Genomic DNA, 14,553 nt, shown 5'->3' with positions numbered 1-14,553 from the left:
GAAAGCAGCACAGATAGTCTGAGTCAGGGATATGCTCCTGACTCAGAAAATTGTCTCTGCAATTGTCTCCATAGAAGGAAAAGAGAAGGGAGGAGAAAAAAAAAAGTAAATTAAATTTTGGATTTATAAAACATATACATATAATTTTTAACCCACATAGCCTAGCCCTAGTGTGAAAAAAAAAACCTTCCAATTGAACATTCAGAACAAAAGGGAATAACTGTCCGAACGTCGAACAAATCAGAACTACGACGAAAACAGTAAGTCCAACATGCTGCCACCGTGAGCTGCTCGATTCCAGAATGAAACTTTGTTGAGAACCAAACATGGAAACTGTGGTCTGCCTGCCTGCACACCTTGATGATGCTGGGATACAGTCAGTCTACTCAACCAACAAGAGAAAAATTAAACCAAAGGGAGGAAGTGACATCTCTCGAATATGATTTATGGGCATGAATGCAATTGGAAAACTTAAATCCTTGCTTCACGGCAGCATGTTGTAGTTTGTCTACATCTTGCTCCTGCTGCTACATTCTTCTCATACAGAGAGCAGCGCAAGCTGATTTAAATATTTACAGTATAAAAACCAGCATTCTCAACCCTTCAACTACCTACTTGCCTTATTAGATCTAGTTACTAATTGTAATCAGCAAGGTGTGATTAAAATGGTACATCACTATGAAATACCTTGAGACCAAATTGAAATTAAGGAAAGTTGTAACACCCTAATAAACTAGAAATAACCCCACCTATGCAAGAACGGAGGCAGAAAAAAAAAATAAAAAAAATAAAACAGCTTCCATCAGCAACAAACTCAAAACCCTCCAGAGAGGACAAACTCATAACTGCAGCTACTTCAACAAAAAACTCTTCCATCGTGTTTTCCGTTAAGACATAATATACCTTCAGTTTGTTTTATGTTGCACAAATGTAAAATAATCAATTATTTTAAAATTTGTACCAGTTTCAGCCCGATATGTTTTTCTACAGTTTTAAAACGCATTGCTAAGCTGACCGAGTCACAGGGTTGCTCCTTATTTATGTGGCACCTGGACCAACTTAGATGGTCCGATTCAAAATCTCTAAATTAAGTTTCTCAAATTAGGTCTAGGCTATTTTACACGAAGTACAGATTTTGGAAAATACTCTAGAGGGGTTGAGATGTTCTGATTTTATGTACATGATGAAAATTCTAAATTAGAGGCAATTTGATTCTTTAGCAAGAACTAAGGTAGAACAGAGTTTATATATAAGCCAATGAGGGAATGATTATTATCTGAGGGTATTGTCAGAGGCTCTTTCCCAAATACAGCCAACTGAAGGGATGTGGACATTTGATTTAAATACAAGAACGCTCTATTTTCATAAATTTCCATTATCCCTAATTATCCTCTTCAAACTAATGAGGAAGAAAGTCCAGAAACTAAAGCAGGCAACTTGTACTACATAGCACAGACAAAAATAAAATCATAATTTAAGGTTTTTAAGGCCTCCTGGTAATCTTGCACTCTGATTTATTATTGGTTCATTCCAGTACAAATGCAGTATATGGAACTTTTTTCTTCCCAACAGGCTTCAATTGGCGGAGCCGCTTCTTCTTCCCAGTACTTTCTTTTGTGATATTGACCTCCACCTTCCTCCAATTACATAAAAACTCTAAGTGCATAATATTTACAAGTGTGTATTGAAGCTGGAGTCACCAACACTGAACTGCTTATCCACAGTACGTTTGTGATGCTGTCAAAGTATTGGAACAAAATTGACACTTAATCCATAAGAGCTTTAACTTAGATTTTGTTTTTTTATTTTACTTTGTATGAAGTTGTGCTAAAATTGCAGAAAGTCCAAGTTCTAGCTTCTTATTACAACTTATGTTACAATTAAAAAGCTTACCTCAGATGCTATTAAACGGGAAACTAATGTTAATGTATCACGTTGCTTTAAGCAGCTCAATCATACTTTATTTCATTCCTGTTATCAAGTTCATGAACTTAATTTCACCTTGCAAGGCTGGATTCAATATAGCCAAAAGAAATGCATCAAGCCTTTCAAATGAGCAAGTAAAATGACACTTTCACTTAAACCTGCAGGGCATATTGTAATGTAGACGTTAAGCCTTTACTGAACCAATTTGTTTCGGGAAATAAACACCCTTAGCATCTTTTTATAACCAAGAGGCATTAAGACAAACCATTTACAAATTTTTAGCTGTTGTTAAAGTAAAGAGGAGACTTGCTAAGATAATCTTTCAAACACCCAGATTTGAGTAAAATGTTACCGATACCCACAGTAGGAGAAAAAAAATTTACAAAATGACTGAGCCGTTTCTGCAGCAGCAGCCAAAGCATAAACATTTAAAGAAAAGAGGAAAAGAGGAAGTAATCATCTCTGGTGATTACTAAACATCTGATGTAGCACCCGTACACAGATGTAGGCTGGCTTAAAGCCGTCGCCACAGGGCCAAGGGAGAGACAAAAGCAACAGTCTGGAAGGGATAGAGGATTTTTAAGTAGAGCTAAAATCAGAGGACCAATCCAGAGAAATTTCACTTTGAGGCTTTGAATAATATGAAGCTGCTAATTATTCCCAAATCAATTCAAGTCTTGAAGTAAAAAAAGGGAATTTAAAAAAAAAAATGGTACGTGTTGGTAAACATATAGTGTTGGGTTAGAGACTGGCCATAAATTCTAAATTACAACACATTCAACAGCAACAAATTCCTGCACCAAAATCTTTGAGGGCGGCCTAGCAGCAAAGATCCAGCAAAGGCCAATGAGGATTGTTTGTGTTGCGCGATACCACCTGTTTATACCTTTTAAATTTAAAATATAAATCCAACAAGTGAAGTGTTTCTTAAGGTAAAAAAAAAATTACTTTGATGCCAGTGCAAGTCTAGCTCAACGTTAACATCCAGGCTACTTGGACAACATGTGTAAGCAACTTACAAATGAAAGTGTAATTCAACAATTTACAGAGGTCAAGTCAAGTTCAATGTACAAAGAAAAATAAAGTACAGAAAAAAACTAAAAGCATCAACATATCTTCCAAAAAAAGTTTTGAGAAGCACAAGATATTCCAGGTATAAATTATTTCAGGAACTCCAACAATCTAGGCAATGATTTACCACAAGAAAAGACAACTAGTGAACCTTAGACATATTTTGTCATTTAGAAGATTTTTTTGGCCAGAACCTCTTGAGCACAAACTTCTGGATCTGCACAAGCAGCCAGACGGACAAAACTTCAGCTCTATAACGAACACAATAGCAAACAGTATACTCCAAAAGTTGTTTTGGCGTATACTCACACTTTATATACTCCATGTATGAAAAGTATGTATGAAAATGTAAGATTAAACTGATCAATATTTCAAAAGCAGAATAAATTATGCTTTTTTATCTTTTAACTAAACAGTGAATTAATTACTACACACTTGGAAATTCTGCTTGACCTTTAAAAAAATTGGCACTTATTTATAATCAGCTTTGCATTGTACAAAAAACTATTTTTGCTGCATCAGTAACCAGTCTTAAGGATAGCAGCAACCCTCATACAGCCCTGCAAACATCAGCAGCCATATGAAACAAGAAAAACATGTATGAATTGCTTCCAAAACGCAAGCTCCAGCTGAACACACATCTTCCTTATTAATTTGATATACATTTCTATTACTAAGGTCAAAATACAGATTATCCATCATCTCATTGAGCAGAGGGCCATCTGTCCTTTAGCCTTGTAATAAAGAAAAGATACCCTTACAGACCAATTGTTAACACAAAATGAAAAACGGCAGACACTTCCAAAAGGCAGGTCTGCTTGAACATTCGATATAATTCTGAGAGGAAGGTCATGCTAACCTTGACCAAAAACAACCAGCAGGTAAAACACAGCAGCCTCAGTGATCAGCCTGCTCATATCAATGTCACCCTGAGTTTTGTCAGGTGTTAAAAGCAAATTGAATCAATTCAAAACTGACATCACTTGCGATTTTTATAAAATTTGAAAACTAGATTAAAACAAATTTGATAAAAAATAAATGCAATAGTCTGTAGCTCAATTAGAAAATATTCCTACTGTAAGCAAAATATAAGATCCAGTAAGATTAAAGGGGACCCATTATGCTTCCTTGAACAGGTTAGGATAAGTTCAAAGAAGCATTGTAATGAATTGTGCTCATTACAATTCTTGCACAAAATCATTACTGGATAATAAGAGTTCAGTTTCCAGTTCAGTCCAGAACAAAATAGGTTAGTTCTGCCTATTTTGAGCTCTTTTCAAAACAAGCCATCTTAGGGCCTCTTGTCACTTTAAATCCAAATAAGCTGCTGCTGGCCACACCACCCAACTCAACTTTTACACTCACTTGAAAACGGCTGCAAACCGATGTCCTATTATACAACTGTACATCTTTGACCCTGAATCAGAACCAAAATCAGAAGTAGTTGAGCCTTTCTCACAACTAACAAGAATGCAGCAGCAGTTTCTGGATGAGAAGTCCACTACTAAACACTTGTCTTTTCCAGCAGTCATTCTGCAATACATACACGGTAGTAAAACCGGATGACCAAACATGCTCAAGGTGAGTGGATGGTCTCAGCTGGAGTTGCTAGGCAATGTCATAGTGGTGGTCAATTGTGACTCAATCGAGAGATTTTTGAAAGAAGTCCTTTTCCAGACACTAAAGACTGTCTTTAGTGCTTTAGCCGTTTTAATACAGAGATCTAAATAGAAGTACAAGACGTGAAAAATTTTAATTTTGCATAATTGATCCTCTTTAAATGTCCCAAATGCATATAAACATACAGTAAAGCTCCCCAGAAGAAATAATAAAACAAGCCAGCACTAGAAAACAGACTTTACCTGTTATTTTGTCTCGAACCAGTTTGCAGGATTCGATTTCTCCAATACTTCCAAACAAACTCTTCAGCTCCTCCTGGGTCATGTTCTGAGGCAGATAGTTGACTATCAAGTTAGTTTTACTGTCCTCTATGCTCCCTGACTCTACTGGCGAGGAGCAGTTGTTTGAGATTGTTGAGGGACCATTGCTCGTGTTGTTGCATGTTGGCCCATTGGACAGCTGTGTTTCCATGGTTGCAATTACCTGCTAAAGAGAGAAGGAAAATTATGTAAATAATACTATCATTGATATTGGTAATAAAATAACTAAACGGCAGTTAAGAAAGGAAGCTCTTCACACGTTAAGATATTGATTTGTTGAAGTAAAACAAATATTGGCTGATTGGTATTGACCAAATTTGCATGTCGGAACGACTTTCATGCATTATATTTTAAAAAGAAGGTGCGACATTCACTACAGAGCAACTGCATAGTTTAAAAAAAAAGGATCTTGACAATTTCATAACGAGAGATTTGATGTTGCTGGTTAAAAAAACCAAAACTTTTCAAGGCCCTTATGACGCGTAATGTATAAAAAATTAAATGTTACAACAAAAAAACAAAAAAGAGAAAAATATGACTATTCAGCACAATTAAAAAAAAATATAGCCACAAGCAACATTGAATTACTACTAGCGGACAAAAAGCCCTTGCGTGAACAGTGAGACAGGCAGCAACATGTATGAAGAGTCATCCTTTATTAACAAATTCACCATGTGCAGAAAGTTGATCTGCATAGACATGCCAAAAAAAATAAAAATAAAAAAAATCAATTTCTCCTTAGACATCAAACATACAAATATAATTTGAAAAGAGTGGGATACAGGTTGAGACCATACCAATTCAAAACATTGACCATTAAGGAAGTTTCAGCCCCAACAATGAGCAATTTTCCCCCAAATTTAAGCAGAAATACTTTGGTTTGAACATCAGAATACAACAATGCCAATATCATTGGTATGGCCTGAGCAGAGAGCAAAAATGACCTTCTGGCCAAATGATTTCAAGATGTGAAAAATGGCCACAGACCCCAGTCCAAGGCTCAGGCGCCCACGAACCACTTCTAAGCAGAGAAGCCACATCGCACAGTCTGACTGCCATGTTAGTTTGGAGTTGTCGTCTGAAAATGTGGACACAAAAAGTACGTCACGTTAGAGAAACAAGGGTAAAAAAAACAACAAAAAAACAGATGATTATTGTAGGGAGGTTGATTGAGAAGGCCATTTTTATTACAGGAGGTCCATGCACATTCACTTCAATAAGGAAAAAAAACAAGATGTTTAAGTCAGTCAGAAGTTATGCAAGACCTGCCTTACGACGTCAAAAGCTTTGAGCTAAGAAAAATCTGATCTCAACAGCATGGACAAAAGACAAGTGATCAGCTTTCTACAAAAAGCACACTGAAGCAGATGAAAAAAACCCACTAATCCAATAGAGATTTGATAAACATCTGCACATTTTATCAATATATACCTCTAATTTGCAGACATTCAGAACACAACTGAATAACCACTGGTAAAAGAGCAACAATCGTGAGGAAACCTGAGTACCAATCACCAATTAAGGCAATGCTATTTTAAATTTATGGTCTGAAAGCTAAGAACATGTCTTACAGATGACTGCATGCTCTACTGAAGTAGATAACCTGAATAACCTCTTCATTCTTATTTTAGCTTATTGACAAAAAGGTACAAAAAGCTGCTCAAGTGGAAACCAATAAGCTTGGTGAGCTTTTAGGCTGCCTTAAGTTTATGCATCAGAAAATGTGATGTAATAAGTAATCATATCAGCAGAAGGAATAACGGTTGCTTTTCTGTTTTAAATAAAAGCTACTAAAGGTTTCTCCCAGTGTATTATAAGCATGCCGGACTGCCAGGCTTTACTTAAAGGTGCTCTTGCAGAGCAGGTTCGCCTGTAGCAGTATTTATATGATCCTTCTATGACTACTGCCTTTTCAGAGTACTCTACCCATGTACACAGCAAGTATAACAGGCTAAACGCTTGCTCAGCTCACGCTCAACACAAGCCTCAAAGCGCATCTATGAAGGCTAAATGCTCTTAGAGGTTTCTGTTGAGTGAACAGTGAGACTGATGCAAGCGGATACATCTTTGTAAAGAAAGAATAACGTGTGGCATATTTCTGCCATGTACTTTGGCATGGCATGTACTTTGCTACGCCTGCACTTTCAACTACATAAAGCTAATGTACATAAACCACACTACCAGTCAGACAGGTGTCTCATCCAAATACTGCCGTTTACTCAAAGAACCAATCACAACCAGCAAACCAGAACCTGACCGGACAGAAAGATTTAGAAAATCACAAGAAAACTTCAAACACTTGAATTTTGTACCTTATATTTAGTAAAGCATATAAGTATGTTTACTCATTGTTAATATTAGGTTACATTTCTTTTACTTTTAAATGTGACTGCCATCACTTGTTGCAAGATCCACAATCTGATTACTAATTGGTATTTATTTTACCAGCAATTTTGTGCGTTTACCTTAAATGGTTGGTGTTTAATAGTTGTCAAAAACTTCCAATACCACATAATTACCTAGTCCTAGTTTCAAGTCTCCTGTCAATTTTTCACATTTTCTAACAAAATGCAGAGGGCCACTGGTGGACTTGCCCTCCCCTGCCACTGCATTTAAGTTTTCTGGGGGAAATCCTGCAATGATGTACATTTGAATTAAAAATGTTGTGCAATACTGCAAAACATCAGGTGTACTCAAAGCTCTTGTACAGTAAACTCATGCGCCAAAGTAACATTTCAGTGATTTGTCAAAAACATCTGTTGCTAGAATACCAGCAAATCAGCCATGAAATAATCTTTGTGAGCCTCAAAATAATTGTAATTTAACTGCCATGCAACCTGCGGATGTAGAATTTTCTCCTACCCCCACCACCACATTTACCACAGAAAACGCCAATTAACCAGTAAGGGGCCATAAAAAGAAATTTCTAAAGCCGAGTAAAATAAGAACCGTTTTGGAGCCAAGACAGTATTATGCTGCATTCGTGAGCTCCGTCTTCAAAGTACCTTTAGAATATTTCTGCCTGTGACTGAACAGCATCCAGCTACAAACAAGCACAACTTCATCTCATGGGAAGCAATTTGCAGAAATCTCTGTATAAATTAAAAGAGGCCAGAAATTAAATGTATCAGAATGTCAGAAACACTGATTACTTCTTGAAGAAATACAAAAGCAGCAACATGTGTGCGCCTCAGTCTTGCACAAAATCGACTTCATAAAGAGATTCGTGACAATTTAAAAGTAAAATGCATTCAGTGGGATGCTTTGTGCACATTGAGCAGAGCCAAATTTAAAGCTTTTATGGTAGTTGCTTTAAAGTTGTTGTTCTCACAGTTCCAGTCCTTTCAGCTTGGAGGTTAGAAGTGATGAAAATGTCAGCCTGTCATAATTCAAACACCAATTGATTTTCTTTACTCAAGCATAAAAACAGCTTTTGCCAAGTGAACAGGCAAAAACCAATGATCCTAATCAATACTTCTTAGAAGATACCCTGAAAAGTGTATATTAAAGAAAAAAAAAGTTTGTTCTCATCATTTCAACATTCTGTTTGGATAACATCTAAACTAATATGTTTGCTTACAGATTTTAAGACTCAGATCCTGCAGCTTAAATACAAACTAATTTCTGTGTTAGAGTTGCAGTATGTAACTTATACATTTTAAAATATTTTTTATATGTCACTATGTCATAACAGTACAACATGATAGATAAAAATAAAAAAATAAACTCCACCTACTCCCTGTGATCTTAGTACTACAGAAATACAGAAATGCACAACTGTCAAAAAACAATCGGAGGCAAGAGGAGGGTCTTAGTGATGTCAATCATCCTAGTGTAAACACTCATTCTCCACTGCTCTCTGCTTTGCTACAGCTTCTTTCCCACAACAGAGAATATCATGAATGTGCAGTCTAGTAAGAATGACCACCAAAGACAGCAGATACAGTTTTCCTTTAATGGTAAGTTGTTTCTCTGCCATTAGCATATTGAGCAGTGTGTACACGAGGGAGACCGACTGTGCCAAGAGAATGAAAAACATTACTCAAGTCTTCACATACCATACATTTGCTTCATCTTTAAAAAAAATACAAAAAATATATATATATGAAATTCTGAACATAGCTCTGCATTGAAGGTTTTCCATGGAATGTCATACGACAAAGATAAAATTTACTGAAATTTGCAAATTAACATGGCTTCACAATGAATTCCATCTGGGGAAATATATTTTAGGTGACTGGCATTTAGGATTATACCATTTTAATGTTTGTTCTTAGCATTTTTCAACAAAGCTCTTAGCCATTATACGAAATATCATTCAAACAGATGTACCCATTGCTCTAGATTCAAAATGTTACATATTAAAGCTCAGCTCAAAGTGTGAAGCCTCGAGTGTGGGAGGCATAAAGCTGAAAACATTTCCTCACGTACATCTGTACTTATCTTAATACAGAGGGAACTTAACATTTTAGTGAAATTTGCAGGGATTTGCAAACATGTGTTATCAAGGCAGTAATTTTAGGGGTGTGATAAGTGATGAGGGTCTTCATCACACATTTATAAAACCAGGCCATAAACTGTGGGAATGCAACTTTCCAGGATTTTTTTTTATTTGTTTAGTCTTTCAAACAGGAAGGAAATAAGTGGCCAAGTGGCTCAACTTGTAAGACACCACAATGCCACTGCAAAACATTTATTGAAAATATTTGGTAGGATATGTTCCAACAGCCATACATGCAGAGTTGGACAGACTTCTCTTAGTGGCAGAGGAGAAAAGCTCAAATCATGGTAGAACATCAGAAGGTAATCAAGAAATGTGATGAATCACTATCTGAACGTTCAGCAACAGTATCTGTTTCAGCAACTTAAAATATTATTTAAGTATGTTTTACATATCTTGCAGCCCCAAGACCTTTCATTACTCAAATACAATAAAGGTACGCTAACAAGTAAGCATTTTCAACATAAAAACTGAATTCTGTTATAAAAAGACTAAAGAAAAAAGCACTTGTTACTTCTACAGAAAATAAAAATGGTGTTCTTTTCAATTGGATCATTGGTATACTTCCTCAGAGTGGCAAACCTTCATACAGAGACAACAGCCTTCAAGTTTCTTAGGAATTAAATCAGAAATCTGGCAAACAACTCAAATCACAGTCCGATTCTGTGGAAGCCAAAATAATAAAAAAAAAAACCTAAAACATTTTTTTCCTCCTCAGCAAGGAAATTTAAATCTGTACCATGCCATATACAACATCCTGGCATCTTCTCATTGAGATTACTTCCAAGTTTCCATTAAAAGATATGACAATACTTCACCAATTACAAACATTTGTGGTATTGGGTATTTTGCACATCAGCTTTTAAGAAATTTGGTGAGTTGAAGCCATCATTTCAAGTTGTGGCATCCAATTTATTTGCCACCAACAGCAGAAATTTCCTTTTGCACGTTTGTCAACATGAAACATGTAGACAGCAATTTCTGCAGCTAGGCAATCTCAGATTAGTTCTGTATGCAGACAAACCAAAATGTCTGCGATTCACACCTACAACATACTTCATTGACTACAAATCTTTGAATAAAAATGCTGCTCATGCTTTATAATTTCATCAACAGGTTTCCAGTTAAAATGTAGTACTGTGGAAAGTTTGAACCAGTCTCTTTCTAGTCTTGCAAATGGATTGCATTAAAAAAAAACAAAAAACACAGAGCTGTATAATGTGACAAATTTGTCTCATTTGCCATTTAAAATAAAACTGGAATGTTTGTGCTGATGTCACAATGTTGTGACCAAAGTGTGCTTTGGTTGCGTTTATCTTTAGGTAACAGATGTGAGCTGAATCATTTTGGGATTTAAATCTTCTTCCATGGTACAGCAATCCTCAACAGGTATATTTCACCTCATCCAAGCAGAGAGGATCGTCTTGAGCATGTGTAAAACTTTTATCTACCATGTTTGAAGTATAGTGCAAAATATGAAAAATGCTTAAGGTCACCACAGTTCCTTCAAATAAGTAGATATAAATCTGAGGCACACAAGGACACAAGACATTAACAATATCAACTATAAAATCTTAAATGCTTTATAGTCATTTCATTCTATTTAAAGTGATGCTTTATATGCAAGCAATCACTTTTTTCACCGAAGTTGTTAGCATGTGGACAGTGGTTGCAGAAAAAAAAACCAATCTCAGTCTCCCTATGTGTTCAAATACTGATCATACTATCTTGTATGAGACTTTTTAGTCTGCCTTTGCCGTTACCTGGTGTATAAAAACAAACAAACAAAAAAAAACTATAATAATCAATGCTTAGCCTGAGGGGGAACAAGGAAACCCTGGTGGCCCACCAGTCTTGCAATACAATGGGTGAAATCCTGACTGCTATATCTCTCCAACAGCTTTTAGTCTGAGCACCAAATGCAGCCAGCAGACTGAAAACTGTTTTAAAGAGCAATACACATTGCAATATAGGTCTGCAGAGTCAGATCATGAATGGCAAACAAACCAAACCATTCCAAGACCAAAACATTCAACTAAATATTCAATTGGTTTAAACATTTTTAAAGGTTGGACACGTCCAAGATGCAGCAGTTGATTGTTGATCACAAATCGCGGCATTCTTAAGTGTATTTATGTACATTTTACTAATTATTGATTCTTCATTTTACCATGCTTATTAAAAAACAAAATTTTATACAATTTAAAAGCTAGCCAAATTAAAATATGCATGGGCAAGAGCAAAATAATTTTATCTGTTTTCAGAGAACACCTAATCTCTCAAGATCTGATATGGCGATACTCGCTTCCAAATATGACTGATTTCAGACAAAGTTCCATTAGACTTTGAGCTAGACAGTAAATCAGTAATGTATATTGTGATCAGAAACCGTACCAGACTTTTGTGTTCTCCGTCATCTTGGCTGATGGACGGTATTAAAAAAAAAAAAAATTCGTTCATGTACCATTTTTACCCGTCAAATTATAATCATATCGGCTATTTAGCTGCATTTTTATGCAGTTTAGTTAATATTCACCTCGTTTAACCGGAACCATATCACATCACACATAAGCAGATGTCCGCATCTAACTTTTTCTCCGTAGTGACAAAAATTACTGTGGTTCCAATATAATAAATGAAATTAAACGACTCCACTTTAAGGTCACTTCACCTGCTGGGATCTGAATGCACAGCCTCACAAATTCCTCCTGGTCGCATCTTCAGAGAAATCTGCACTACTTCAGTCATTTGGATCCGTCTGATCCAAACTGATCAATTGAATTCTGCAAGTTTTTTTACCCTGTGCGCAGTCTGGGCGTGCGCTTTTAGGATCTTTGTGTGGTTTCACTTCCCCGAAATGGACAAATGTTACGTCTGCTGTGCTCCTCCAGAACCACGCTCTCCTTCTGGGTGTGGGAGGGTAATGTGAACAAAAACGGCTCCTTTTATTGAAACCGCAGGATGAGTTGAGCTTAATTCTTTGCAGTGGCGGAGCCTGCATTGGTTCTGCAGTAGCGCACTCCACGTGTTACAGTCTACTTAACTTCTGCACCTTTATTTCCTCAAGATAAACTGTCAGCTCCTCTGTTTAGACTATAAATGGATTAACAACATTGCATTCTCTTTATTTTTTTCTGTTTTGTATGCACTGGAGACTGAAATTAAACGTGCCATTTCAACCAAAGGTTTGAAATGCGCTTCTGAACCAGACGTGCCCCAAAACGTCCGGTCCATAACTCGTGAACACACCATCAGCTCCCGGTCTGAAAGATGCATTTAGTTCAATGTTCATTAGGTGACATTCAGAAAGGATTTTTTTTAATTTATTGATTTTAGTTGCCTCTGCGATAAACTCTTTGCGTAAAGTCGATGAACTCTTTGCATAAAGTCTATAATGTCTGCGCATGTGCACCATAACCTGTCAAAATGACCGACGGGCTTCAAATTTTTCAGTCGTTTAAAAAAAAAAAGAAAAAAAAAGCGGTCAAATACAGAAAATATTCGGTGAATGCGACCTCTGATTGTGATGCACGTGATAAAAATCAATAGATATTACATATTATAGAATATATTTGCTGAACTTCAACCCAGAACTACACAGCACCCTGGGAAATGGAGGCAGAGGAAAGGTTTTAGCCACTCAACATCTCAGTCAGCTAAGCAAAGTGGGCAGCATCAACTAACTCACTCACTCTTCGGTTACCTAACAACCACCTGTTGGGTAACTTGCACAGCAGCAATTTAAGGTTTCCCTAACATCATAGCCTCATAAGTGCTTAAGGAAAAAAAAGAATAAAAAATGGCCATGGCATGAAAACTGGACAAAAGAGAAAAGGTCAAGCTAGCTTGGCAGAATTTCAGAATTTTAAAACAATTATTGCCATTGGCTGATCTTGTGCCAAGTTTTTCAAGCCATGCCATCCAACCCCAAAGGTCTACATTTGACAGGTTTTCAGCCACCAAGAAGCATCTGACTTGGCAACTTGAAAAACAGCCATACATGGTCATTTTATGAGACCTTATGTCATCTAAAGTATCTATAGTTTACAAAAAGTTTCTTGAAGCAGACTGTTGCAGAGACAGATAACTCAGAATTAAGTTAATATAAGCTCATCAGGCTCCCAGTACACCTTCAAAGAGAAGAAAAGGGACAAGGCAATAACAGTCAGTGTAATTTATAAGCATTGTATCATCGACCAAAGATCATCTGTTCTTGTTGAGGTCTTTTACTATTCTTCATAAGCATTTTAACTCAACATCTCAACCTGCAAACTTTCTGGTGGACTTCACTGACTGTTCATAACAGCAAGACTATCTGGGTGAAGCTGCAGAAGTATAAATGCTTATTTGATATAGAGAAAACTGGAAATGTTGACAATTGGAGACAGAAATTGATTACAAAGAATCATGCCAATTTACAGAAAAATCTAATGTCCACACTAAAGTATTCATTGTTCTGAATGTAGGCTTCATAGACTGCACAACCGACAATGCATTACACAACAGCATGAGTCATGATTTACACGCATGTCCTTAAACCAAGGTCAGAACCCAGAGAACAACTACAGCACAAACAGAAAGAGTAATAATGCAGACTGCTTTAACCCTAATGGCTTTAACTACACAAGATTTACTTAAGGAGAAGATGAACCTCGGAAAAGCACCGAGAATCATTTAGCCTGACAACATGGAGGCCATCCATTATTCAGTGCGATTTATTTTTCTGTAGGAAGAGGAATACATTTACCACATTATCCACCACTAATCTCAGACATTACCACAATCTACCCACAATATGACTCCCAACAAATTTGATTAAAGAGATTAATTACGAAAAGTAAATGTTGAAGTTGGATAGTAGAACAATGTTCTGTCTTTAACTATTGTCTCCAAGTGTAGTTTCATTTCTGAATTACTGGTACTCGACACTCCATTCTTACAACTGTAGTATGGGGCTGTAAGATGGAGAGATGTGCCGATCAGGTTTTTTCCTGCCGATACCGATCACCCACGAGGGGCGATCACCGATACCGATAACATATTTTTTTATTTTTAATCATAAACAGTACCGGTTACATTATGTGGAAAAAGGAACCATGAATTCACCTTAATTTA

The 14,553-nt window shown here is 36.5% G+C and overlaps 1 protein-coding gene across 1 annotated transcript in view; it reads right to left on the bottom strand.

The window, feature by feature from the left end:
- elavl2 (ELAV like neuron-specific RNA binding protein 2) overlaps nucleotides 1-14,553 on the bottom strand; it is a 43,659-nt gene that overhangs the window by 17,865 nt on the left and 11,241 nt on the right. The window contains exons 2-3 of the mRNA XM_015027436.1: nucleotides 5,925-6,015; nucleotides 4,860-5,103 (exon numbers count right to left, since the gene is read on the bottom strand). Of these exons, the coding sequence (XP_014882922.1) occupies nucleotides 4,860-5,103; nucleotides 5,925-6,015 (335 nt within the window). The remainder of the gene's footprint in view (nucleotides 1-4,859; nucleotides 5,104-5,924; nucleotides 6,016-14,553) is intronic.

The sequence above is a fragment of the Poecilia latipinna genome, unplaced genomic scaffold (assembly GCF_001443285.1).
Source record: "Poecilia latipinna isolate Pla-1442-1.1 unplaced genomic scaffold, P_latipinna-1.0 Scaffold102, whole genome shotgun sequence".
NCBI lineage: Eukaryota > Metazoa > Chordata > Actinopteri > Cyprinodontiformes > Poeciliidae > Poecilia > Poecilia latipinna.
This window is presented reverse-complemented; position numbering and strand designations above follow the sequence as displayed.